This window comes from Balaenoptera borealis, assembly GCF_965194805.1.
Source record: "Balaenoptera borealis genome assembly, chromosome: 8".
In the NCBI taxonomy this organism is placed as follows: domain Eukaryota; kingdom Metazoa; phylum Chordata; class Mammalia; order Artiodactyla; family Balaenopteridae; genus Balaenoptera; species Balaenoptera borealis.
The window spans coordinates 111,888,825-111,916,739 of NC_138865.1; the positions used below are offsets into that span (position 1 = coordinate 111,888,825).

The 27,915-nt window shown below is 54.1% G+C and overlaps 1 protein-coding gene across 1 annotated transcript; it reads left to right on the top strand.

Annotated features, from left to right (window-relative positions):
- Positions 1 to 26,341, top strand: ADGRD2 (adhesion G protein-coupled receptor D2; the record flags this gene model as incomplete). Its single annotated transcript, XM_082400639.1, is given in 30 exon segments — positions 1 to 282; positions 621 to 684; positions 1,051 to 1,266; positions 1,584 to 2,032; positions 2,036 to 2,131; positions 2,134 to 2,230; positions 2,636 to 2,734; positions 3,103 to 3,188; positions 3,464 to 3,754; positions 4,930 to 5,014; positions 5,017 to 5,040; positions 5,747 to 5,911; positions 6,392 to 6,515; positions 6,934 to 7,039; positions 15,458 to 15,513; positions 16,575 to 16,629; positions 16,633 to 16,701; positions 17,920 to 17,931; positions 17,933 to 18,025; positions 18,245 to 18,337; positions 18,619 to 18,772; positions 19,269 to 19,328; positions 19,331 to 19,401; positions 19,486 to 19,601; positions 20,429 to 20,549; positions 24,850 to 25,080; positions 25,170 to 25,262; positions 25,266 to 25,284; positions 25,769 to 25,932; positions 26,222 to 26,341. Coding segments are annotated over 30 exon segments (3,465 nt in total). The 5' UTR covers positions 1 to 246.
- Between the last annotated feature and the right edge of the window lie 1,574 nt (positions 26,342 to 27,915).

Below are 27,915 nucleotides of genomic sequence, written 5' to 3' on the forward strand. Positions count from 1 at the left end.
GGAAGAGGCTCCTGGAGACCATCCCTTTGTACAAGTAAATGTCATCCCCACTGGGTGGGCCATCCCATCCTGGGCTTCCAGCCCAGTGGGGTCTGGGAGCCAAACAAGGGGCGAGATGACAGAGTGGGTAGCATAGCGAGGCAGGCAGGACAGTGAGCTGCTTTCCTGTGCTTTTTTCCTTCCTCAGTCCACATTGGCCACGCCTGTGATTCCTGCTGTTCCTCGCCTGCCCCTGCTGGATCCAGAATGGCCCCCTGGTGCTACTGCCTCCTAGCCCTCCTGGTACCTGAACTTCTGGGAGGCAGGGGGGTGCAGGGGAGGAGGCCAAGGGGACTCAAAGCTGCCAGGGTTCCAAGTAGCCACCTCACATCATGAGGTAACTGCAAAGGTTACACAAGCTAAGCCCCTGACATAGAAATAAAAACATCCACTGGATGCTAGGAAACAGGCTCAGGGCAATGAAGTGACCTGCCCAAGATCACACTCTGGGTGAACCCAGGTCTGACTGCAGGGCCTGCAGCCTCCACTGCACCCCACTGGAGCACACAGTAGGTATTCAATAACTGCACATATGGGCGTGGGGACCTGACTCAGACCCCACCTCTCTTCTTCTCTCTCAGATAAGGAGTCTCTCTGGGACCCCTTCCAACTCCCCAGGTGAATCAAGGAACCCTTGGGTCACAGGTTGGTATGAGGGACACCACAGAGAGGCTCTGCCTGCCCCCAGTTCAGCCAGCCCGTGGCCCATGTGCTACACTGGCCTCGAATGCAGAGGAAGGGAGGAGGCGCCATTTAGTTCAGCACCCCTATAACAGGCGCTGGGCTGAAAGCATCACTCACATCCATCTCATTCCTGCCACTATACAGATGACAAAACAGGCTCAGCAAGGGGACAAAACTTGCTAGGTCATAGAGCATAGCCAGGGTTCAGCCCCATCCAGCCCCAAATGACTCCAAGCTCAGTGTCCTCGGCCCTGCCTACCCCACTCACCCTGCAAGCGTCAGATGCCCACACACTTCTCCCACATTGCCCCTCCTCTCGCCCTGCAGCTCCAGTGGTGGCCCCTGGAGAGGTAGTGGAGACTGCAGATGAGGTATGCAAGTTCCCAGGGCAGCGGCTGAGCTGGTGGCAGGCCCAAGAGTCCTGTGAGCAGCGGTTTGGCCACCTAGTACTGCGGCACCCAGATGCTGTCCTCGCTCCACGACTGCCTGACCCCATCTGTGTGGGCAAAAGAGAGGCCCCTCTGCAAAGACCCCCGCAGAGGCGTGAGTGTGGGCCGGGGCCTGGGAAGTGGGGGGTAGGGGGAGGGGGCTTTGGTGACCTAGAGATGGCAGCCCACCTTGACAGTCCTTGTGGATTGAGCCCAGAAGAAGTCCGCATCGCATCTCAGGTTCCCTTGTCCTGGACTGAAAGTAGAAGGTTGACCCCTGGTCACGGGCACTGGAGCCCCATTTCTTCCTTCCAGAGGGAGGGAGGAACCAGAAGCCCAGAAAGGGCCCTACAGCTGCGCCAAAGGGCCGTCAGAAGCAGGACGGTGTGCGCAGCTAGGAAACCTGAGGTCGAGGCCCGTGTGTCCCCGCAGGCGCGCGCACCGCGGCCGCACTAATGTTCGGCGAGAAGACCGCGGACCGGGCGGCGTGTCTTCGGACGCCTCTGCCGGCGCTCGGGGCGATGACAGCGTGCGCGCACGTGCAGTGGTACGCGGCCTCACCCCACGCGGCCGCACTCTGCTCCCTGGCTGTACCCGCGCTGGCCAACGCGCTACAGCTGCGCGCCTTCGCCGAGCCGGGCGGCGCCGTGCACGCGGCGCTCGCGGTGCGCGGGCACCACGCGCCTTTCCGCGCTGCCTTTCGCGCGGATGGCCGCTGGCACCACGTGTGCGCCACGTGGGAGCAGCTCTGCGGGCGCTGGTCGCTGTTCGCCGACGGGCGGCGACGCGCTGGGGCGCGGGGCCTGGGCGCGGGCCACCCACTGCCACCTGGCGGCATCCTCGTTTTGGGCCAGGACCAGGACTCTCTGGGCGGCGGCTTCTAGGCGCGTGACGCCTTCAGCGGCAACCTCACCGACTTCCATCTGTGGGCCCGGGCACTGAGCCCCGCGCAGCTGCACCGGGCACGGGCCTGCGCGCCGCTCCCCACGCCGGCGGCCTGTTCTTGCGCTGGGATCTGGGCGCCCTGGACGTCACACCCTCGCTGCTACCGCCGGTGCGGATGCGGCTTCTCTGTCCGGGTAAGGCCCGCCCAGCCTCCTGTTTTGTCAGGCCCCACCCACTTTTTGGCTCCACCCCCAACCTCCTGGCTCCCGTTCGCTTCCCTTCCGACTGCTGGACTCAGCCCATCTCTTGCCAACCGAGCCACGCCCAACTCTGGCCACGCCCTCTCCAGGCCTCCAGTACCTCGGGCGTCCGACCAGTCCTAGTAGCCTGAATGGGCTTGACCCCTGGCGACCTTGCTCCTCGCAGTGTTGGCTGCAGCACTTCTCTCCCAGGTTCCCACGTCGCCTCCGAACTCCGGGACCGCGCGTCCTGGCGCCCCCTCAAGTTTGCAGGCGCCTGCAAGGCCCGAACGGGCTGTGGGTCACAGGGACCGATGGGAAGCCAGGATGCGGCCCTGACACCTCTCCCATCCTGGCCAGTGCCCTCAGAGGAGTGCCCTACGTGGGACCCGGGACCCCGCACGGAGGGCTTTTTGTTTTGCCTGCAGCCTGTGCCCTTCCTCTGCTGCTACCGGACAGGTGCGCCCTGTCCGGCTGTGCCTTGAGCTCTGCTGAAGGGGACGCTGGGTATGGACCAGTGTAGGCTGAGGGGGAGCAGTTGGCACAGCCTGGGAATTCAGAATCTTCTCAGAGTTTCGGGGGCCTCCACGGAGTCTAGACCACAGACAGTGGGGCCATACGGAACTGGGGGTGAATCCCAGCTGTGTGGGCGTCACCTCGAGCAGGTGATTTTGCCATTCTTTGCTTCAGTTTCCTCATCCAGGACACCTAAGTCTCCAGACACACAGCCATCAGTGTGCTCTTCTTCCCCGAGCAGCACATGGCAGATGGGGCACCTCTGCAGAGGATGTTGCCCGGGGCTCAGTCTGGCATCCACTCCTATGCAGAGACCTACCAGCAGCTGCAGGACGCTCAGTCATGGTCTGGCCAGGATGTTATCAGCCAAGTCAATGCCTTGGCCAACACCATTGTGGTGAGCCCCCTCCCAGGGGGCTGGCGAGTCTGGGGGCACTATGGGTGGCATCCCTGCACCTCAGTGTCCTTACCTGTAAAGGGGACACCCACCTAATGTGTGTGCAGGAATGAAGGTTGTTCATGCCCCCTATTCTGGAGCCTCTGAGAGCTGGGGGCTTGTGACTAGTTAGACCCACACCCCCCGAGAAGACTGGCAGAGGCCAAGTATAGCCCCTTGCGGGGGGTCCCCTTGAGACAGTCAGACCAGCAGTCAGCAGCTCCTCTGCTGCACAGCTTCTCTCGGACCCTCTCTCTGAAGCCCACGGAGAGCTGTCCCTGGCTGAGGCCTCCAACTTCCTAGGAATCCTGGAGAGATTGCCAGCAGGGCTGGCAAAGGAGACAGCTCCACTGGGGCCAGCTGCGCTGCTGGCTGGCATGCACTTCCTGAAAAAAGTGGCAGCCCTTGGGACATGGGAGCCAGAGCCCATGACAGGGCCCTGGGAGCAGCTGGGCCAGGCCGTCGTGTCTGTGGCCAGCCTGGTCCTGGAGGAGCAGCTGGCTGGTGCGTGGCTGTCAGTCAGTGAAGTGAGGCTGGCAGGGCTCGGTGGGGCAGGGGCCTGGGCTCCGGTTCCTACCTTGCCACCAACTGTGTGGCCACGGGCGAGTCAGCACCCATCTCTGAGCTCCATCTCTCCATCCATCAGGAGAAGCCCTTCTTCTGTCTGTTTTATAAGTTGAACTTCCACATACAACTGCTCTTGAACAACTTCTGCAGTTAAAAATTAAGAGCCACTAGTCAATAAGGGCGTCCCATATCCAACAGTCCGCTGACCACCTTAAGTAGGAGGTCCTCTCTGCTGAATGTTCAGCCATGGAGAACAGAAGAGACAGATGGTGAGGGTGTTGGAAATCTCATCCTGGCAGAAGTGGCTGTAGGCCTGGGAGTCATCAGCCCAGAGAGGGAGAAAACAAGGGTCATGAACATTGCCTGAAAAGCTCTGGGGCTTAAGAGGCAGACATGGTCCCCCTGTGACTTCAGGACAGAATTGAAACCTGGGCTTGGGGGTGGGGTGGGGAGGGCACAACACAGGAGGCTGGTTCAGTGGAATGTTCGCCTGTCCAGGTGATGCTCCCCATCCTAGGGGATGTGTAAGCCCACATTTTACTGGGGATCTGAGACACCGTGACAGACTGGGGAAAACTGGACTCTGAACCTCAGTTTTCTTCCCTGGAAAATGGGGATGATCATACCTGCCTTGCTTAGGCAATGGAGAGGAGTAGGCATCTATCAGGTGACTTGCCCGCCACAGAGGAGGTGTCCCATTAGTGCATGTTCCCCTTCCCTGTTCTGTCCTCACCCCGCATGGTTTCCCTTTTGGAACCTAAAACTTGAGTACCTATTAGAGATCTAACACTGAGCCCGACCAAAGAAGCAGGAGGCACGGCCCTGCCTTCAGAGTGTGCCCTGGTTGGCAAACAACCTGCCAGCAGGCAGAGAGCACTGTGAGGCCTTCAGCTTGACTAGAGGATGACGTGGCTTAGGAGAGCGTTGGAGAAGCCAGAGAAGGCTCATCAGGCAGGGCCTCAAGTGTCAGTCTGAGCAGCCAGGACTTGATCCTGGAGGCCCTGCAGAGCCACTGAGGGTCTGGAGCCTGCAGGCCACCTCACAGATCATTGAGATCCTGTTAACCGCAGTGGTCAGGGCAGGCAGCCGTGGGGCGTGGCGTCTGAGAGAGGGCTGAGTTGCGGCCTCCTCCCAGGTGGTGGGCGGACCCAGGGCCCTGGTGGCGAGCGTGCAGCGCCTGGCGCCCCTGCTGAGCACCATGCTGACCTCTGAGCGCCCCGAACGCACATCCAGCACCACCATGCCGGTGAGCCTGCCCGCCACCTGTCCCACGCATCTGGGCTCCGGGTGGGGCCTGGGCTCACACATCCTCCTCAGCCCTGGTCACTGGGAGTTCTCGGACTCGCACAGATACTCCATTCTCTTTCCTGCCTTTGCCCATGCTGTGCCCTCCATCCAGAGTACTCCTTCTCTCTTGATCTCCTAGCAAACTCCCATACATCCTTCAGAACCCTGCTTGAGCATCAGCTCTGCTAGGAAGCCTTCCCCAGTTTTAGCTCTCTCCCGACAGTCAGTTCCTCTCTCCTCTGTTACCCCGGCGTTTTGAACATATCTTTTATCGCCTTTATGGTAATTACATAATACCACCTGAAGTTCTCTGAGTGCCAGGGCTATTTCTGAGTGATTTCTGCATCTCAGGTTCAGACCCAAGGGCACACTCAGTGAATGTTTGTAGATTGAGTGGGGGAGCACTTACGCTGGAACTTCAGGCAAAACTTGGGTCCTTCAGGTGCCCAGTGGCTTCTGGCAGCTCATTGATATTCATGTCCCATCCCCCAGAGACTCCCCCTTCTCAGTGACCCCCTCTCCCTGACTTGGAGAAGTTAGACTTATCCTGGGTAAGTTGCTGAACCTCTCTGTGCAGGAATGGTGGCCTCCTAGGTGTGTGGCAGGGAGAGGGGAAGCAGACCCTGCCAGCAGGGCCAGCCCAGCAGAAAGACCTCCCTCCTGAGGTCCAGCCCCTGAGCCCCATTTGCTCCCAGGCCTGGAGTTGCGGAGCCTACACTTGAGGGAGACCAGCACGGAGGGCCAAGTGTTCACGATGCCCGGTGGGCATCCAGAGGGGCCTGGCCACATCCTCATCCCTGCTGCTGAAGTGAGGCGGCTCCTCAGGAAAGGTGGGTGAGGGAGAGGGGTGGTGGGGTCCTGTTGGGGTCTGGGTCAAACCTCAGCCCTCACAGTTGCTAGCTCTGCTCTTTTGAATAAGTCACCTCACCTTTCAGAACTGTCTCCTCATCTGTAAGACTGTATTACTAGTACTCGCCTCAGGATGTTATAAGCTTAAAGCACCTACCACATGGTAGGTGTTCACTTAGTCTCCTCCCCTCACCCACACATTTTCCCTCGGTGCCACCCAGGGGTGGAGGATTAGAATAAGGGGCAAAGGGCTTTGGAGCTGGCAGGTTAAGCACATCAACTATGGCTGATTGAAATTCTGGCTCTGCCACTTATTAACTGTGTGATCTTCAGGAAGTCATTTAACCTCTATGAGACTCAGTTTCCCTAAGTGTAAGGTGGGCAGAGCATTTCCCTCAGGACCAACCTGTGGTGCTTGCTCAGTCACTGGGCGGGTCTTAGGCCTCCTTCCATTCATCCAGGCCTCTCTGGAGTCACCATGATCCACAGCTGGTTCAGCTCAAGTGTCTTCCAGTACACCCTGGGGGCCCCTGGCCGAGAGCCCCAGGCCCCTGACACCTCTGAAGAGGCAAGCAGAATGCATAGGTGAGTGGGTCCCACCGGTAGGCAGCTGAGGGCCTGGATCCCCTCCCCAGGGAAGGCTAGGCCTCCATCCCCTCCCAGAGCCCCCATTCTGTTAGGCATATCTGCCCTTGGCAGCCCAGGGCCAAACCTGCTACCCCCTGACACACACAGATTTCTGGGCCTGCCAAAGATGTGCTGGTGGGAACATGGCTCAGCTCCTGCCTGGGGTCCTGGCTTCAGTGCTGACTCTCAGGGAGGGAACGGGGCTTACTCAAATTACCAGAAAGAATGGAACCCAGGTGCCCTAATTCCCAGCACAGGACTTTTCCACAGAGGGTATCATCTGTTCTTCAGGGGCCTGGATGACATGATCCCAGCCATGTATGACCTCTCCCCGACAGGTACCTGGTGCCCTTAAAAGCTCCCTTTCTCCCCACAGGTTCCTAAGCACCCAGGTGGGGTCAGCAATCATCTCATCTGAGGTGTGGGATGAAACCGGGGAGGCCAACACGGCTGTGACCTTTCACCTGCAACACTGGGCGCAGGTACTGCGCGATGCTTCTGAGAAAACAGCCACCTGGTACAGTTATCCTGGTTTGGTGCCCCCCGCTACATCCCATTATTTGTTCACTGGACAACCAGGGTCTAAAATGTTCAAGAAAAATACTCATCCACAAGCCATCCCATTGTCCTCTAGAGAGGGGGAAGGGCAGTAATGCATTGCACACTTACTTTATGGCGGGTGCCTTAAATAAGCAGCATTCATTTAATCTTCCAGCTGCCCATTCCACAAAAGTGAGCTTGGAAGAGGTGCTGTGCCTGGCACCAGCTTATAAGTGGCAGAGCTGGGATTTCATTATAGGTCTGCATGACTTGAAGAACTGGTGGTTCCCATCAGATAATACAGGGAGATATGAGAGACCTGCACTGCAGTATGCTTCATAAGCATAAAAATAACCTAAATGTCCATCAATAGGGGATTACTTAGCCTTATAGAGCTATAAAATGGAATATCAGCTGAGGTTATGTAAAGAATGAGGTATTTTGCTGTAAATTGACATGAAAAGATCACCAAGATATGTCATTTAATTCATTATATGTAATACATGAATTCCTTCTCGCTTTTGAAGCTTTAGAGCATTTCAGAGAAAGCTAAAGTCTCCTTTGCTCAAAACCACCAATCCTGGACACACACACACACCCCACAGCTTGTATCTTTTGTATATCATCTCAAGACTTCTTAAAAATCAATTTCATTAAGGTATATAAATCTACATATACTAAAACATCCATTTTAAGTGTATAGCTTGATGAGTTTTGACCAGTGTATATACTCATGTATCACTGCCCCAATCAAGATATAGAACTTTTCCACCTTCCCAAAAGGCTTCTTCGTGCCCCTTCCCCGTCAGCCTTCCCCACTCTGACCCAGGAAATCACTGCTCTGTTTTCTGTGACTAGATTGTCTTTCCTAAAGCTTCATATAAATGGAACCATATAGTATGTGCCATGATCTGGCTTCTTTTGCTCAGGTGGTATTTTTGAGTATTATCTACGTTGTTGCCTGTTTCCGTAATTCACTCCTCATTAGTGCTGTGTAGAATTCCGTTATATGGATAGACCATAATTTGTTTTTCCTTTTACTTGTTTTTTTATTATTTTATTTTATTTTATTTTATTTATTTATTTATTGTCTGCATTGGGTCTTCATTGCTGCTCGCGAGAGTTCCCTAGTTGTGGCGAGCGGGGGCTACTCTTCCTTGCATTGTGCGGGCTTCTCATTGTGGTGGCTTCTTTTGTTGTGGAGCACGGGCTCTAGGTGCGCGGGCTTCAGTAGCTGTGGCACATGGGCTCAGTAGTTGTGGCTCACGGTCTCTAGAACTCAGGCATGGGCTTAGTTGCTCCGCGGCATGTGGGATCTTCCCTGACCAGGGCTCCAACCCGTGTCCCCTGCATTGGCAAGTGGATTCTTAACCACTGCACCACCAGGGAAGACCCTCCATTTACTTGTTGATGGAGATTTGAGTTGTCTCCAGTTTGAGCTGCTATGAATAGATCCACTATGAACACTCATATAAAGCCTTTTTGTGGACATATGATTTCTTTCTACTGGGTGAATACCTAAAAGGGGACTTTCTGGGTTGTATGATAAGTATATGTATACATTAACTTCCTAAGAGACTGTCCAACTGTTTTCCAAAGTCGTGTACTATCTTACATTCCCACGAGCAGTGTGTGAGCATTGCAGTGTTCCATACCTTTGCTAACATCCTTAACTGCCTTTTTAATATTGTTCATTATAATGGTTGTGTACTGATGTTTCACTGTGGTTCTAAGTTGCAATTCCTTCAAGACCAATGATATTGAGCATCGTTTTCTACACTTATCGTGCATTCATATATCTTCCTTTGTTAAATATAAGTTCAAATCTTTTCCCCAATTTTCATTTTTTTTAATTAAATAAATGTCGAGATGAGCCACTGGGTTGGTTTTTTTTAAATAGGAAATGCTCTTTATTCTTTTTTTCCCAAAATTTTTGCATTAGTCTGTTGTGTGCTTTTCTGATTACTGACATTTCTGCACATAAGCCATATAGATCCTCTCTTTTTTAATTTTATCTTTTACTCCCCTCACTCTTTTTCTCCCTGCCCCCACCCCACCACCACTGGCAACCACCAATCTGTTCTCTGCATTTATGAGCTTGATTTTTTTTTTTTAGAGTCCCCATATAAGTGAGATCATACAGTATTTTTCTTTCTCTGACTTATTTCACTTAGCATAATGCCATTGAGCTCCATCCACATTGTTGCAAATGGCAAGATTTCATTCTTTTTATGGCTGAGTAACATTCCATTATTATACACCATAATTTCTTTATCCAGTCATTCATCAATGGACACTTAGGTTGTTTCCATATATTTGCTATTGTAAATAGCCATGAACATGGGGGTGCATATATCTTTTCTGAGTTAGTATTTTCATTTTCTTTGGATAGATACCTAGAAGTGGAATTGCTGGATCGTATGGTATTTCTATTTTTAATTTTTGGAGGAACCTCCATACCGTTTTCCATAGCAGCTGCACCAACTTACATTCCTACCAACAGTGTATGAGGGTCCCCACTTCTCCACATCCTCTCCAAAACTTGTTATTTCTTGTCTTTTTGATAATAACCATCCTAACAGGTGTGAGGTAATATCTCATTGTGGTTTTGATTTGCATTTCTCTGATGTTTAGTGATGCTGAGCATCTTTTCATGTACTGGTTGGCCATTTGTGTGTCTTCTTTGGAGAAATGCCTATTCAGATCTTCTGCCCATTTTTTAATCGGATGGTTTGGGTTTTTTGTTTTGTTTGTTTGTTTGTTTCTATTATGTCAAGGAGCTTACCACCTATATTTTCTTCTAGAATTTTTATGGTTTCAGGCCTTAAGTTCAAATCTTTAGTCCATGTTGGGTTAATTTTTGTGTATGGTGTAAGATGGTAGTCAAGTTTCATTCTTTTGCCTGCGGCTGTCCAGTTTTCCCAACATCATTTATTGAAGAGACTGTTCTTTCCCCGTTGTATGTTCTTGCCTCCTTTGCCATAAATTAATTGACCATATATGCATAGGTTTATTTCTGGGCTCTCTATTCTGTTCCATTGATCTATGTGTCTGTTTTTATGCCAATACCATACTGTTTTAATTTCTATAGCTTTGTAATATAGTTTGAAATCAGTAAGCATGATGCCTCCGGCTTTGTTCTTCCCCAATTTTTAAATTATTTGTCTTATCATTGAATTGTAAGAATTCTTTATATATTTTGAATACAAGTCCTTTGTCAGCTATATGTTTTGTGAATAATATCTTCTAGTCTCTGGATTGCTTTTCACTTTCTTGACAGTGTCTTTGTAAGATAAGTTTTGAATGTGATAAAGTCTGGTTTATCAGTTTTTATCCTGCATGGTTTATGCTTTTTGCATCCTATCTAGGAAATCTTGCTTATCCCAAGGTCACAAAGACATTCTCAAAGAAGTTTATCATTTTAACCGTTACATTTATGTCTATGATTTATTTCAATTCATTTATGTGTATTATGTTGGGTAGGGGTTGAAGTTCATTATTTTTCCATATAGACACCCCATTCCAATATCATTTGTTGAAAAGATTATTCTCCCATTGAATTATCACCTTTGTTGAAAATCAATTGTCCATATATGTGTAAGTCTGTTTCTGGGCTCTCTATTCTGTTCCAGAGATCTATACACTAACCCTATACTGTCGTGATTAATGTATTTGTATGGTAAGCCTTGAAATCAGGTAGTGTAAGTCCTCCAACATTGTTCTTCCTTTTCAAAATTGCTCTGGCTAGCCTAGGGTGTTCACATTGCCATATAAATTCTAGAATCAGCTTGTTAATGTCTATGGAAATACCTGCTGGGATTTTGATTGTGATTGCATTAAATCTCTCAAATTGAAATAAGATGATGAACTGGTGTCTTAACAATGAATCTTCCAATCCTTAATCAAGGTATATCCCTCTGTTTATTTAGGTTTTCTTGAATTTCTCTCAGCAGTGATATACAGTTGTCAGGGTACAGGTCTTGAAGGTATTTTGTTAGATATACCCTTTTTTGTAAATGGTATTATTTTCTTAATTCAATTTTAAATTGTTCATTGCGAGTATATAGTAATACAATTGATTTTTATATAATGACATTGTATCCTGCAGCCTTGTTAGACTCAGTACTTCTGGTAGCTCTCTTTTAGAGTTCTTAGGATTTTCCACATCCCTGATCATGTTGTCTGCAAATGAAGACAGTTTTGTTTTCTCCTTTCCAATCCATGTCTTTTTTTTTTTTCCCCCTTTTTCCTTCCTTTGTGCAGTGGCTAGGACCTCTAGTTCAGCGTTAAATAGGAGTGATGAGACCAAATAGCTTTGTCTTGTTCCTAACTTTAGGGGGAGAGTATTCAGTCTTGAACCATTAAATGTGATGCTAGCTGTGGGCTTTTTGTAGATGCCCCTTGTCAGATTAAGTTCTCTTTTCTTCCTGCTTTGCTGAGAATTTTTATCATGAATGGCTATTGAATTTTGCCAAATGTTTCTTCCATATTGATAGGATCATATGGTTTTCTCTTTTATTCTGTTAATACAGTAAATTGCAGGGCTTCCCTGGTGGCGCAGCGGTTGAGAGTCTGCCTGCTAATGCAGGGGACACGGGTTCGCGCCCTGGTCTGGGAGGATCCCGCATCCCGCATGCCGCGGAGCGACTGGGCCCGTGAGCCACAGTTGCTGAGCCTGCGCGTCTGGAGCCTGTGCTCCGCGGCGGGAGAGGCCGCGATGGTGAGAGGCCCGCGCACCGCGATGAAGAGTGGCCCCCGCTTGCCGCAACTAGAGAAAGCCCTAGCACAGAAATGAAGACCCAACATAGCAATCAATCCATCAATCAATAAAAAAATAAATAAATAAATCTTTAAAAAAAAAAAAATATATATATATATATATATAGTAAATTGCATTGATTGATTTTCAAATGTCAAACCAACCTTGGATTCCTGGGATAAACCCCACTTGGTTATGGTGTATTATCCTTTGTATATATTGCTGGATTCAATTTGCTAATATTTGTTAAGGATTTTTGTGTTTATATTCTTGAATATGTAATATGTTCTGTAGTTTTCTTATACTGTCTTCCTCTGGTTTTAGTGTCAGGTTAGTGCTAATCTCATAAAATGTGTTGGGAGTTCTCTCCTCCTCTGTTTCCTAAGAGAGTTTTGCAGAATTGGTATTATTTCTTCCTTAAATGCTTGATAGGCCAGTGAAGACCAGTGAAGTCTTTTGGGCTTGGTGTTTTCTTTGTGGGAAGTTCTTAAAGTATGAGTTTATTTCTTAAATTGATATAGGATTGTTTGGGGGGTTTTATTTCTTCTTGAGATGGTTTTAGTAATTTGTACCCTTTAAGGAATTTGTTCATTTCATCTAGGTTGTTCAATTCTAGCATGAAGTTGTTCATAATAGTCACTTATTATCCTTTTAACATATGTAGGATTTATAATGATGTTTGCCTTTTCGATCTTGATCAGTTTAGCTAGAAGTTTACCAATTTTGTTTATATTTTCAAACAACTAACTTCTGAGATTGTATTTATATATTAATTATATGAATTAAAATACATTAAAATGAAAAATAAATAAAAGTAAGGGATTGCTCATTGTGGCAAATTTGGAAAATGTAGAAAAGGATAAAGAAGACAAATCCTATTACCCAGAGATAGCTGCCCTAAACTTTTCCATGTGTTTCCCTTCAGCCTTTTTCTGGGTACAAAATACTATATATATATATATTTTTTTTTTTTTTTTCCTTTTGCAAAATCAAAGCCCTTGCTCTTTCAGCTGAGCCATGTAAACATTTGTGTTTTTCATTTTCCCCGCAGGTGTTTTCTGCATTGTCTCTGTCACAGATGTCCCTTTGCAATCCTGTCCTTTCTCACTTGCTGCTTGATCCTAGCAATGCATAGGCCTTGACTGCGGCCAAGTCCAGAACCGCCCACCCCCTTCCCAGGGGATGGTCCAAAATGAACTTGACCCCTTCCCCTCCATGCATCCAGAGCATCTGCAGAGTTTTTTCTATTACAATTAACCCTGCCTAACCCTGTGAAAATCCTCACTTGTAATACGTTTTGATTCTGGTGACTGTCTCCTGGGGATATATGGCCAGGTATGGAGCTACTGGACACCAACAGTTTTGTGGCTTTTGAGTGTATAAGCTGCACTGATATTTCAGTTTGTACCACTTGAAAATGCTACCAGTGGTGTAACAATCATCCATTTTAAAAGCAAACAGCAGGTTTTCTTTGTGTTCCCAGCACCTAACATAGTACCTGAGACCCAGGAAAAATATTATGAGTGAATGAATACATGTGGTAATAATTCAGCCAAGCCAAGGAATAATATGTTCTCTGGAGGCATCGACACAGAGTGGTGGAAAGAGCATAGAGAACAGATTAATTCCCCTCTCTGAGGCTCACTTTCCTCATCTGAAATTACATAAATTCATACCCATCCCCCAGGTTGCTATGAATATCAACAACAATAAAGGACATGAAAGTACTTTGCAAAACACAAAGTATCATATTCTAGTGAGGTGACGCTGCTGTTACCCTCCCCAGTTGGGACAAATAGCCCAAGTCCTGAGCTCAGGCTGCCTCCCTGCTTGGTCTGGGACTGGTACCACCTGCCACCTGATGTCTTCTTTCTGCCTTATGACATCTTATAAAGTCTATAGTGTTGTCATTGTTCATTACAAAATAACTAACATGTTCATTATAACACATTCAAACTGAGACCTAACTATTGTTAAGTTAGCTATGTGTTTGATTCCAGACCTTCTGTGCATGTGTTTTCACAATTACATAGAACTTTATTTTTTTTTTTAACCATAAATGGGCTCCTACTATGCAGAATGTCAAGCAGCTTTTTCCTGTACTGAAAAACATATGGCGACACTGGAGAGGGTGTGGAGAAAAGGGAACCCTCTTGCACTGTTGGTGGGAACGTAAATTGATACAGCCACTATGGAGACCAGTATGGAGGTTCCTTAAAAAACTAAAACGAGAACTACCATACGACCCAGCAATCCCACTACTGGACATATACCCTGAGAAAACCATAATTCAAAAAGAGTCATGGGGGCTTCCCTGGTGGCGCAGTGGTTAGGAATCCGCCTGCCAATGCAAGGGACACGGGTTCGTGCCCCGGTCTGGGAAGATCCCACATGCCGCGGAGCGGCTAGGCCCGTGAGCCACAACTACTGAGCCTGCGCGTCTGGAGCCTGTGCTCCACAACGGGAAAGGCCGCGACAGTGAGAGGCCCGCGCACCGCGATGAAGAGTGGCCCCCGCTCACCGCAACTTGGGGAGAAAGCCCTTGCACAGAAACGAAGACCCAACACAGCCATAAATAAATAAATAAATAAATAAATTTATAAAAAAAAAAAAAAGAGTCATGTACCATAATGTTCATTGCAGCTCTATTTACAATAGCCAGGACATGGAAGCAACCTAACTGTCCATCGACAGATGAATGGATAAAGAAGATGTGGCACATATATACAATGGAATATTACTCAGCCATAAAAAGAAAAGAAACTGAGTTATTTGTAGTGAGGTGGATGGATCTAGAGTCTGTCATACAGGGTGAAGTAAGTCAGAAAGAGAAAAACATATACCATATGCTAACACATATATATGGAATCTTAAAAAAAAAAAAAGGTTCTGAAGAACCTAGGGGCAGGACAGGAATAAAGACGCAGACGTAGAGAATGGACTTGAGGACACAGGGAGGGGGAAGGGTAAGCTGGGACAAAGTGAGAGAGTGGCATGGACATATATTCACTACCAAATGTAAAATAGATAGCTAGTGGGAAGCAGCCGCATAGCACAGGGAGATCAGCTCGGTGCTTTGTGACCACCTAGAAGGGTGGGATAGGGAGGGTGGGAGGGAGACACAAGAGGGAGGAGATATGGGTATATATGTATACGTATAGCTGATTCCCTTTGTTATACAGCAGAAGCTAACACACCATTGTGAAGCAATTATACTCCAATAAAGATGTTAAAATAAAATATATATATATATATGGCGAGCTCTTTCCCCAACAGTAGATAGAGACCTGTGTGTTCTTACCACGCAGAGCATCCTGGAGGGAAGACTCACAGTGGTTTAACCACTCCCTGAAGGATGGACATTTAGCTTGTTCCTAGGATTTCGATATTAACCATAATGCCAGCCTGAAACTCTACTCACTTCACCTTCCTTCTGCCGCCCTGCCGGCATTCTTCTCCAGTCCCTGCACCCACGACCCATGCTGGGCAACCCCCTGGTCCCTCAAACGCAGGAGGCCTCCACATCCCCCTGCATCATCTGGTCTCTCTCCTTGCCCACATGTGCTCACACACCTGCCCTGTGCCTGTTGGCTGCCCTTAGGCCTTCCCTCCGAAGCTGGTGGAGCCTGTCTGTGCTTTCTGGAACTTCAGCATCGGGTGAGTTTCCAAGTTCTTTCTTTATTATTTTTTTTAATTTTTAAATTTGATTTATTTTTGGCTGCGTCGGGTCTTAGTTGAGGCATGCGGGATCGTTGTTGGGGTGCGTGGGCTTCTCTCTAGTTGTGGCGTGAGGGTTTTCTCTTCTCTAGTTGTGGTGCTCAGGCTCCGGAGCGCATGGGCTCTGTAGTTTGCAGCACGTGGGCTCTCTAGCCGAGGCACGCAAGCTCAGTAGCTGTGGCACACGGGCTTAGTTGCCCCGCAGCATGTGGGATCTTAGTTCCCTGACCAGGGATCAAACCTGCATCCCCTGTGTTGTAAGGCTGATTCTCTACCACTGGACCACCAAGGAAGTCCCCCAAGTTCTTTAAATAAGGCACTTAAAAAAAAAAAGACATCCAGGGACTTACCTGGTGGTCCAGTGGTTAAGAGTCCCGCTTCCACTGCAGGGAGCCAGGTTCCATCCCTGGTTGGGGAACTAAGATCCGCATACCCTGCAGTATGGCCCAAAAAATAAAAAATAAAAAATTTTAAAAATTAAAAAAAGAACATCCATTCTACTTGAGGATGAGGCAGGACTCAAGCATCTTTTTGGCCTCCATTCACCAATTTGCTTGCAGGGGTGGTTCCAAGCCCCACTCAAATGGGGACAAGGTGGGGCAGGAGAGCCTGTTACCCAGGAAGTGGTGAGCTCCCTATCATAGTAGGTATGCAAGCCTACTCTGTGGGGTACCTAGGAAGAGACTCACCTGTGGAATGGGTGTTAGAGTTGATGAGGGAATGAACATCAATCACTGTTGCTTAGTAATTAACACAGTTAATCAATGGTGATCATTGGTATCAGCCCCATCCTCCTACCATTCCTGAGAAAAGTACATTTTACAGATGGAAAACTGAGACCCAGGGAGGGGCAGCGACTTGGCCAAGGTCACATAGCTGGTTAGAGGCAGGGCACTGAGGGACCCCAGGCTTTGGGGAGAGGCTTTCCCCTGCCTGCCACCTGTCCCCCAGCCCCATGTCCAGCCCATCTCAGGAGCCCTCTGTTCACTATTCACCCCAAGCCCAGACTCAGGGGGCTCCTGGGCCACCACTGGCTGCTCCGTGACCGCTCTGTGCTAGGACTCAACCGCCTGCTTCTGCAACCACAGCGCCAACTTTGCCGTCCTGTTGCAGGTGTACGACGTCCAGGTGAGTACTGGGGAGGAGGCAGGGGGGCAGGGGAAGGTGATGTCAGAACCAAGTTTTAAAGGATGCACAGGAGTTGAACAGAAAGGCATTCCAAGCAGAGGGCCATCTGAGCAAAGGCAAGGAGGCTAGAAATGGCAGATGAGTTACGTTCTAGAACTGCAATGCATCTGGGGCTTCCAGTGCGATGCCCGGGGTCAGGGGGTGGCAGTGAACAAGGTAGCCATGGGTCAGATCGCACAGGCCTGGAAGGCCAGGCCCACGCGCTTGGATCGTGGTCCTGTTACAGAGGGCAGATGTGGAAGAGTGTGAAGAAGGCATTAAATTTACATGAGGGAGGCCGCTGGTGCAGGGAGTGAGGCTGAGGTGGGGGCCAGGGGGGAAAAGCAGTTCGGGGGCTGCGGGCCTGGCCTAGGAGAGGGGAGGGGCCCTGGGCCAGGGAGCAGTGGGGAGATGAGGAGACGGGCTGAGGAGGAGGGGGTGACCTGGGCCACCGGGAGATGAGGGACTCGTCTCCGAGGAGGCACAGGTGGGCAACGGGTTTGGGGGTCTGTGGGGTCTGTGGTCTGGTGCTCGGGGCGGGAGGGGTCTCAGCTGGCCCCAAGAGCCAGTAGGTAAAGCCATGGCCAAGGTGAGGTTAGAAGTAAAAGGAGTCGTGACTAAAGACAGGCCCCTGAGAGGCATTAGCATTTACAGCCTTGGGGGGAAGCCAAATTCCAGGAGGAGGCCAAGCAAGGTGGGCTCGCTGGACCAGAAAGGGACTCAGGTTGAGTGAGATGGTGTCTGAGCCCAGGAATGCTGGGGTCACTTGGCCTGTTCGGGAGCACACTAGAAAAACATGCTACCTCACGCGTTTTTCCTGTGAAAACAGAGCATGGACATTGGACACATCATGAGTAATCCGTGCCAGCTCCCTGTTCCCCCTCAGTGGGTGGTTGTCACATGCCATCCCTCCTCCCCATGGGCGTGTCGGTGGTCACTTCCAGTCTAGTGCTTCTCAGTATCTGAGGAGCCCGTGAAAGCTGGGCCCCTCTCCAGCAGGAGAGGACATGCAAATGCTCATTATCAAGTTGCTGTGTGCAGGCCTGGCCATCCCTGCTTCACGGCAGAGAAGGCGGTTGAGGAGCCTGGGAGCTGCCGGGCGGGGCGGGCGAGGCCTGTCCCCTCGGGTCAGGGAGGGGGCGGGGCTGCTGTCCTCCGGGGTCTCTGTCCCTCCCACAGAGAGGCCCCGAAGGGGGGTTCCCTGCTGAGGACGCTCTCGTTTGTGGGCTGTGGTGTGTCCTGTGCCCTCGCCACCACCTACCTTCTTGCTCTTCCTGGCGGCCGGGTGAGGCAAGCTCACCACCTTGCCTGGCACCCTGGGCCGCCCCGCCCCTCGTGGGCTTCCACGTCCCTCCTCGGGTGGGTGTCCATCCTCGGTCCGAGAAGCCCCTGTGGAGCCGCCCTTTCCTCCTTCATTGGCCGGTTCACCGGGACGCAGGTGGGGAGGGGCTGGGGGGGGGGCGTCCTTGCTAACCAACTCCTCTGCCTGTCCGGGGTCCCCCAGTCAGAACGCGCCGCAGCCCACAAGAACCCCACCTTCTCCCTGGCCTCCGCCGAGGGCTTCCTCGTGGCCAGCGAGTGGGCAAAGGCCAACAAGGTGGGCGGCCAGCGGGTGGGCTTGTGAGCTCAGGGGGGCCTGGGAAAGCACCTTCAGCCTTTTCTGGGTTGCCCCCCATATCTTCACTTGGCTCCATTTCCGGGTAGGAGTGCGGCCTAGAGAGGAAAGACCCTGAATGTTGGAGCTGGGCCCAGGGCGCTGCCCGGAGACCCTACCCGCTCATACTGCTTGGGGCTGGCAACGCCAGGCACGGACAGGGGACTCAGGGTGGACTGCACCCATGACCTGCCTCCGTGGGGACCCCCCACCCTCCCACACAGGTGGCGTGTGTGGCCGTCACAGCAGTGATGCACCTCCTCTTTTTGGTCGCCTTCTCCTGGATGTTGGCGGAAGGGCTGCCGCTGTGCAGCAAGGTGGTGGTTGTGAGCATGCGCCCGGGCCCCAGGAAGCCGCTCTGCTACGCCACAGGCTCGGGTGAGGCCCCTCTGCTCCCCACTCTTGCTCTGTTCCCCTCCACCCTGCCTCGCGTGGCCTCTGTTGTGTCCGACACCCACCGCCCAGCACCCTCCTCCACCGGCACCCAGCGCCACCCAGTGGCCAGTGCCCGTGTCTGACACAAACTCAGCTCCGTCGACCTCCAGCTCTACCCAGCTCCAATTCTTAATCCTCCTCCACTTCAACTGCCTCAGCTCCCAGCCCCCCGGCACTGCCTCCCTAATCTGAAACCAGCTAACCCCACGCCAATCGCCAGTTTCCAACTCTGTTGATTCTCAGCCCTAAGGCCTCGACTCAATCTCAGCTCTTCCTCTCCCCAACTACTCGGGGCTCCAGTGCCGCCCAACCCCACTCCCTGGATCTCCCCCCAGTGCTGCCAATACACCCACTACTATGGGACAGCTGGGGGATGCAGCTCTGGACGGGGGCTGGCTCCCGAGAGACACGGTCCTGAGGTCACCTCTTCTTCCCCTAGGCGTGCCTGTGGCCATCGTGGCCATCACCCTGGCCGTGTCCCCCCGTGACTACGTGGCCACTGGCACTGCTGGCTCAATGTGCACACAGACGCCATCTGGGCTTTTGTGGGGCCCGTGCTCTCCGGGCTGACCGTGAGCGGGGAGGCCTGGCGGCCCTGCAGGGGAGGGATGTGTCGGGGAAGGGGGAGGGTGCCCCCACTGACCCCAGATCTCCAGGCCAATACCTGCATCCTGGTCCGTGTGGTGATTGTCACCATGTCCAGTGCCCGCCGCCGTGCCCACACGCTGAACCCGCAGCCCTGTGTGCAGCAGCAGATCCAGATCCAGATGTGGTAAGGCCCCAGACTGGGGGAGTCAGGAAGAAGTGGGGGAGCCAGGTGTGGCCACGTGTGCTCATAAGTGCAAGGCTATAAATGAGCATATGTCTGCAATGTGTCTGTGCTACGTGTGCACACATGCTCATGCGTGTGGGCGTGTGGAAGTCTGTGCCCATGCGTGTTACCTGTGCGGATGGTAATTGAGCCTGTGTGTATATGACGTGGGGTGTGGACACCAGCCACTGTCCTGGGGACTCACCTTCTGCAGAAAGCACTGATGGCCTGGTGGGGACAAGGTAGAGGAGACCCCCCAAGTCAGGCAGTCCCTAGAAGTTCAGGTTCAGGGTGAGAATCTAGGTCTCTACCCCTGCCAAGAACCCCCATCACTCTCCAGGACCATATCCTGCTGGAGCGGGCCCCCCCCCGACCAGTCTTCCTCCTCACCACCACCCCTCTGCCAAGGGCAGGGCAGCCCAAGCCAGTGGGGCTTGAAAAGCCAGGCTGCCCCAGGGGTCCCCTTCCAGACTCCATGCCCCCTGGACCCACTGTTCAGGCCTCAGCCCTCCCCCTGGACAGCTGCCACTCCCTTCCTTTGAGCCAGGCTTGGGACTGGGACCCTATCTCCCCAGTGCCACTACCCCTACTTCATGCCACTCTGGGTGTCTGAGAAGGGGCCACCAGGTCCAGCCGAAAGTTCCAGCTACACCTAAGTCCTGAGCCTCAGTGCCCAGTCTGCAGCTCCGGCCCCTCTCCAGGCACTTTCCAGGGGCTGCCCTCCCCAGAACCCCGTGGGGAGCCCCCTGGCCCCCTGGCCTCCCTCAGTCCAGCCTGCTGTCCCGCAGGGCCACGGTGAAGCCAGTGTTGGTCCTGCTGCCCGTCCCGGGCCTGACCTGGCCGGTCAGCATGCTGGTGCACCTCAGCCCGGCCTGGGCCTATGCCGCCGTGGGCCTCAATTCCTTGCAGGTACCTCCGGGCCCTGGGCCATGTCGGACCAGGGCTCCGCCATGCACTGGAGCTCAGAGGGCGTGGCTGGTTTGTCAGGGAGCTGGGGAGGGAGTGTCCTCTCTGTCGTGGGAGTCACCAGCAGCCTTGGGGACACTATCAAGGGGAGGGCGGGTGAGGGGGAGAGTGGGAACAAACCTCCAATCAAAGAGCAGTATCTCAGGGAGGATTTGGGGGCCCATTTGGCAGTTGAAGAATCTGAGGCCCAGAAAGGGGGTGGCTAAGATGCCTCGTGCCCTGACGCTCAAGGGCGCAGCAGAAGTTCCAGCCCCCAGGCTGTGCTAGAGCCACTTCCGGCCTCGGCAGGAAGCTGAGGATGGGGGTGCAGGACACCAGGGACCTCTCCCCTTGGGGTCTGTGGATGGCCTACTGTGGGGCAGCATGAGCTGCTCCATCGGTGAGGACAGCAGTTCAGAAAAGGTTTTGGCTGGAAGGACATGACCCACGTGAATGAAGCAGTTACATGGGACCGCAAGAACCCCCCTGTGTGCCTTTCGGGTCCTGTGTCGTGGGGCCACAGAGATGGGTCAGACTAAGCCCTTGTCTTCAAGGGGTTTGCAGATCTATGGGGGACCCAGGTACAGACACAAACAGCCACAGCCCTGGGAGCTGAGTGCTGGGAGGGAGGTCAGTCCAAGGAGGGCCCAATCTGCCCCCGGCCTGCCCTGCCCCTCAGCCTCCCTTGTACCCCTCAGCGCCTCTTCCTGTTGTCTGCACTCCCCACTCCCAGCTCTGCCGAGCCCAGGTCCCTCTCAGGGCTGAAAAGTGAGGTGGCCCATGGATGGACAAAGACAAGCTCGGGAAATCAAGTGCAAACTCTGTCCAGGGTCCCTGTGTCCCAGAGGTGGGCTTCCTGCTGCTGGATGCCTAAGTGCTCTGAGTCCTGGACCAGGATCATATTTATATCCCTGAACAGGCCTTACAAACGGGGAAACTGAGACGCCATGAAGTCATTTGCCCAAGGCCTCACAGTAGGAAGGAGCAGCGCTGGGGCCCAAGTTCAGAGTCTGTGCTCTCAGCCATCAGGATATTCAGCTTTGACCGCAGAGGAGCCTGGTTCCTGGAAGAGCTGCCGAGGCTGGGAGTGGGGGTGGGGAGCTCGGGTCAGGAGGGGCACCCTCATCCAGTTAGTTATTCATCCATCCCTGCGAGATTTTTTGAATGCCCACTAGAGGCCAGGCACTGTCCTAGGCGCCAGGGACACAGCAGCAAAGGAGGCTGCAAAATGCCCTGTTCTTGTGGAGGTGACATGAGTCGGGGAGGCAGACGATGCCCAAGACCAGGGAGTGAAGTGTTAAGGGAGGGATGAGGCAGGAAGAAGGGAGGGTGCAAAGGGGGTTGGTCTCCAGGGTCCTGGTCCATGTTGTCTTCTCCCCCTGGGCCCTGGGGACTCGCCACTCTCTGCCAGGCAGGCATGGGAATGGAGAGGGGAAAGAACCGGGGTGGTGGGAGGTGGGGGGTGCAGACTGCTCAGGGAGGATGGAGGTTGTGCCCAGAGAGGGGCCGGGAGAGTGAAGAAAAACTGGGGTTCCAACGCTCTTCCTAAAGAAGCATGGCTCCCAGAGACCTGGTGGGGCCTGAGCAGCTGGGGACAGAGATGGACACAGAGAAGCCCTTTCTCCAAGCCCTGCACTCCCAGAGCTCCGTGGGCTGGAATTCCAGCTCAGCCCACTTAGCAGAGAGACCCTACCCAGGTCTCTCCACCCTGCCTCAGAGCAGCGTGGGCAGCAGCATCCTGTTGCTATGGCAACTACTCCAGCTCCATCCCTGCCTGTGGCCCTCAGGTGGGCAGAGCTGCAGCCAGGGAGCCAGAGCCACCATCACCACGCTGTCTGCCTCCCTCTCAGGGCAGGTCCTTTCCTCTCCCGGTGTCTCATTACTGCGTCTCTGTCTCTGAGTTTTCCCTGGGATTGTTTCTCTGTCTTTCAGGCTCTGTCACAGGCTCCTGTCCCTGTCCCCGCCTCCTCTGGCATGGACCCACCTGGTTCCTCCTGGGCCTCTCTCTACATCTCCCCTTCTGTTGGGCTCTGACCCCCTGTCTCTTGGTCCCTTACCCTGCTTCTCCCTCTCTGTGTCACCTCTCTTGCCCCCTCCCAGCCAGCCTCAGACCTTCAGGTCTGGTAAAGGAGGGGAGAGGCTGCCTTATGGGGGGCTCAGAAGGCATGAGACTTGGGCCCACTCTGATGTTCCTGTGACTGTCTCGGGGCAGGTCCCCAAGTTAGGCTCAGAGACGCGTTCTCTGGGTCCCTCCCGGCTGCTTCCCTCCCCAGGCCTGGCCTTTCCCTCTCCTTTCTCTTCCATCATACCTGCTGTCTCTCCATGTCTTTCTCTCCCTGCCCCACCTCCAGCCCCGTCCCTCTCTCACTCTCTCTTGGGCATAAGCTGGGCCGGACCTGCCCAAGGTGACCAGGGAGCAGGCCTGGGGCTGGAGGGACTGAAATCTGCGCTGACTCATTCATTCACTCTTGGTGATTTGTTTCCGTCTGGCCCCTGTGCCAGGTTTTGTGGTGGAAGAGCAGAGCCTCACTTCTGCAACTAGCTGTAGCTCACACCTACCCTGTCTGAGAGTGTTGTTGGGAGGCCTGCACAAGTTGAGACAGGCCTCAGTTTCTACATCTATATAAAGGGGGGGGATCATATTCTCCACCTCGTGGGACCGTTGTGGGGTTCTACTGGGATGATATTTGCAAAGGGCAAAGCATAACACCTGGCACACATCAGGAGCGCTGTGAACGTGAGCGCAGTTTTGTCATTCGGTCATTCAGCACGTACTTCCCCGGCTCATCCCCTGTGCTGGGCTGCATACTGGGGAAAGTGGTGGAACTCAAGGTCAAAGAATCCACCCTTGGGGGTCTCAGCCTGAGGGACAGACAGACACCAAAACCACACAACCACAGCAGGCACGACTGAGGCTGAAAGGCTAAGGGGCATTCAGGGCCGTACGGGGAGGCAGAATGGGCACTCCCTGGAGGCAGTGATTCTCAGCTAATACCCAAACGCTGTGTGGAGAGAGGGGGAAGAATGTTTTAAGTCAGGGGAGCACAGTGGGATCAGATGGAGGGAGACATGGGGTTGGGGGGAGCTGGTGAGAAAGGGGACAGGAGGGAACATGGGGGCCAGACTGGGCAGGGTCCCTAGAGCTGTTGTGAGGAGCTCAGACTTCACCCCAGGGGTACTAGGGAGCCTTGGAGGACGTTAGGCAGGTGCTGGTGTGGTTGGGTTGGAGTGCATTTGTTTGGGTTGAGGAGTGAGTAAAAGGAGACAGGATGGGGGAGGCTGTGCAGGGGCTTTGGAGAGAGTACAGGCTGGGTGTGGGGGGCTGGGAGGCCCAGAGTCTGTCTTAGGGGCAGAGTTGGGGCTGGTAGCAACCCAGTTGGTGCCTGGGAGCCAGGGGGAGTAGTCAGGCTCTGGGGCTCCAGCTCTCAGCCCTGGGAAACTAGAGGGCCTCAAGGAACCCCATGTCCCCTCACCTGTGTCCTCTTGGGGAGGAACTGTTACATTGTCCAGGTGGAATCTGAGGAAGTCTTAGGCTCCACATGCTACCCGCTGAGTCACACTTTTGCTCTGTCCCCTACCCTGGGCCCCAGGGTCCCTCTCCATCAAATGGGGAGAATGAATCCCCCCACCCCCAACCATGGAGCTGCTGTGAGGGTCAAGTGTCACCCCAAGTGTGCTGGTGCTTTGTGAGCGGCCAGGCCATCGTGGTCCTCGCATGTGTGGGGAGGAGCCAGCTATGACTCAGCCACTGTGCTGAGTCCTTCACATGCAGCTGGAAGCAAGTCCTGGCCTCCTCCCCACTTTCCAGATGAAGAGACAGAGGCTCAGAGAGGCACTCAGCTAGAGATACAATCAGAATGCAGCCAGGGTCTGCTGTTCCTGGACCTGATTTAGCCTTGGAGCTTCGGGAAGGTGTCCCCTCTCCCATCCCCCACCCTTGCAACATGGTGAGGGTGTGAGGATGGGGCAGGTCAGGGGGGTGGGGCTTGGAGGGATAGAGGGCAGAGAGGCTGCCTCTTGACCAGAGACTGAAGGCATGGGGTCCAGTGGGGCAAGGCCCCTCCTGGTTCTCTTTGCCATAGAATGCCACAACTGCCTGCTCCCCATCGCGGACTGGGGGGCAGGGCAGGATTTGTGTTCATCCTCCTGTATCTCTAAATGTCTCCGGGGGTGTCTCTGCTACGGTGCCAGGCCAGGCAGTGGGGGAAAGGGGATGCGGCTCCCAGGTAGTGACACCCACCCTCACCCTGGGTCTGTCCCCAGGGGGCCGTACATCTTCCTGGTCTATGCAGCCTACAACCGGGAGGTAAGTCAGGGGACACTGGCTGCTGGAGGGTGGGATGTGGGTGGAGGTAGGCAGGGCTTACTTGCAGGGGGCTCTGCGACTGGCCCGTGGAGGTCAGGAGAAGGTCCCAGCCCTGACCCTGGCCCCATCCTCCGGGTCCAGAGCGCCCTGCAGAGGATGACTGAGAAGAAGGCAGTGGAGGCATTCACGGTGGGCAGGCCGGGGGTCTGTGGGGTGGGAGTGGTGGGAGGTCCCACCTACGGCCGCCGGATCCCAGCGCTGATGCCCTTTCCTTTCAGGCTTGCTCCTGTCCCGCGGGCCCGGGGTTCCACCCTAGGCCCTCATGTCCCTGGGAAGTGGCCCGCGACAACCCAGTAGTCTTGGCTCCACCCTGAAGACACCTGGTTCTTAGAGGTAAGACCACACCACCCTCCAGTCCGAGTGCCACCCGGTGCGTCGGTCTCCCCAGTGCTCGGGCTGAGCTAGGAGGGCCAGGGCAGATTCCATTAGCCCATCTTAAAGACAAGGAGACTGAGGCCTGGGGAATTCCACAACTGCGGGGCCTAGGGGATGGCTTAGAAAAGGCTCCTTTCCTCCCACTGCCACCACCAGGGAACAAGGGTCCCTGGTGCCCAGCCCAGAGGCAGAGCTTGCCCAGGGTCACTTTCCCTGGGTTTCCATGCAGAAGGGAAGTGGAGGGTTCCCAAAGGCAGGTAGGTGGATGAGGTTCAGGGCCCTGAGACAGGGCATGGGTTGAACGACTTAAGGGTCAGGCCAGGAATTTAAATCCCAGCTCCTACTTCCCCTGCTGTGTGCCCTTGAGCAAGCTACTTTCCCTCTCTGGGCCCTAGTTTCTTCATCGCTAAACTATGAGGTAAACATTTGAGTGGATTCTTAGGGTCTTTGATAATGAGGTCCCTGTCCAGGGCGGGGGGGGCAGAGAGAGAGCTTCTGGCCTCAGCCTCCTACAAGTTCACCTGCTCGAGTGTTTTCCCTCTACTAGGGACGCACGGCCCCAGGATCCCCACAGCCTTCTCCTCCACTGCAGAACCCAAGAGACCGGTGAGGCTGGCACAGGGGTGGCAGGACTCTGCCAAGGGGCTAGCAAGTGTGACCGGCAGGGTTAGGGAAATCACAGGGACCAGGGCAGGCCTGGGGTGGGGCTTCCCCTGGGGATCCAGCGGGCCCCGTCCCTCAGTTACCAGGCTGAAGGGGGCTGGGAGCGGCTGGCAGAACTTGAATGCCAAGGCCACTGGGGGTGGAAGAGTCATCACCAAGGTAGCCGAGGTCCCCCAGAGCAAGGGGAGCAGGAGTGGGGGCCCACCCCCCGACAGACCTCCTCTGTCCTCAGGCCGTGGAGCTGACCGCATTCAAGGCTTCAGGTGCAGCTCCCACCTCAGGGGGTTCCCTTTTTCCCTTTGGCGTCCCGACACCCCCTCAGCCCCACTGTACCGGAATGGAAGTGATTTGAGAAGCAACCACAGCCGACCTCCCACAATTTGAGGGGCTCTTCCCCTCACTCCGCTCCTTGCTGGTGCCTGAAAGTCCCCCATTAGCGCCCCGTGGGCTCTGTCAGTGATAATGCAGTGCTCTGGGGAGAGGCTTACTCAGGGAGTGAGTCTGGGACCCCTTCCCAGGCCGGTGCTGCCGGGACGGGCCGGGAGCAAGAGCCTGCCTTCCCCTCTGCATGCCCACCTCTCCGGCACCCCAAGCCCAGCCTCCCCGCCTCCCCCACTCAGGGCTCCGGCCGCGATGCCTGGTGGTCTGAGAGGCTTCCAAACCTGGTGAGGAGCAAGTGCTTTCCCAAGACCTCAGTTTCCCCAACTGGACAGCTGACGGGGGCGTGATGGGGGGACCTGTGGGTAGCAGGGCAGGGCCGGGACCACCTAGGCCCCGCTCAAGGAGAGCTCGGCCTGGCCCGAGGGGAGCCTCAAGGACCCTGGTCGCTGCCAGCCTCTCTGGGCCTGGGTTCCCACAGTCTTAAACCAGAGACAAGCCTATGAGGGGCAGGCTCAGCACTGCCCAGCCCTCCAAGCAGGGGATTCTTTCCCACCAGAGCAAGAGGCCTGTCTATGGAGCTCTGACCAGGGCTGAGCTCTGTGCTAAACCCGGGCATCTGCTGACTCCTTTCATGTGGTGACCTGGGAAAACAGGGGTGCTGTTGCCCTCCCATTGTGCAGATGAGGAAGCTGAGGCATAGAGAGGAGCCCTGACTAGCCAGGGTCAGTGGCAGAGTTGGGGTCAGGGCCCCCACCCGCGCAGATGAGGAAACTGAGGCGCAGCAGTAGTCACATGCGCGTAAGCGTAGGCACATTTGAACCCAGGTCTGTATGACCCCAGACCCCCAGCTGGCCTCCACCCCGGCAGGTGCCCCAGTCCTTCTGAGTCTCAGCTTCCCCTTCTGCAAAATGGGCTGGAGGCGCCCCCTGCCGGCCTGCCGGGAGGGCGCAGGCGCCCTGCAGGCGGTGGGCTTTCCGAAGGGGCCGAGCGGCGCCCCCCACCCCCAACCTCGGCTCCCAGCCCCCCGCCCCCGCCCCTGCAGGCGCAGCGTCTGTGGGAACAAGAGAGCCGCAGCGGCGCCTCTGCACTCAAGCGACAGCGCCTTTGTCTCCGCTGAATGGGTGCGTTGCTAAGGCCGCTCGTAGCAACGGAGCCGCTTCCACCTCGGCCTCGGAGGAGCCCCCAACCCGCCCCGCCCTCCGGATGCCCTAGGCCCCCCGCCCCACCAGGCGACCCACTCAGGTGGCCCTAGCAAGAAGAGCGGGGAAGTGAAGGCTGCCAGCTGTGTGTCCCTCACAGGCCTGCCCCTGCCCCTCCCTCCTGAAAGTCCATGGCGCCCCCCAACTCCCCACACCCCCATCCCCGGCATTGCAGGTGTTGTCCGGATGGAGAAACTGAGGCTCAGAGAGGGAGACTGCCAGGGTCACCCAGGCCAGAATCCCACCCAAGGTCTTCCCCTAGCCCCAGTTCCCAGCCCCGTCCCCATCTTGGGAGGGCGGGTCCCCATCTTGGTTCTCTTCCAGCCCAGCGCAAAGGGTGCACTTT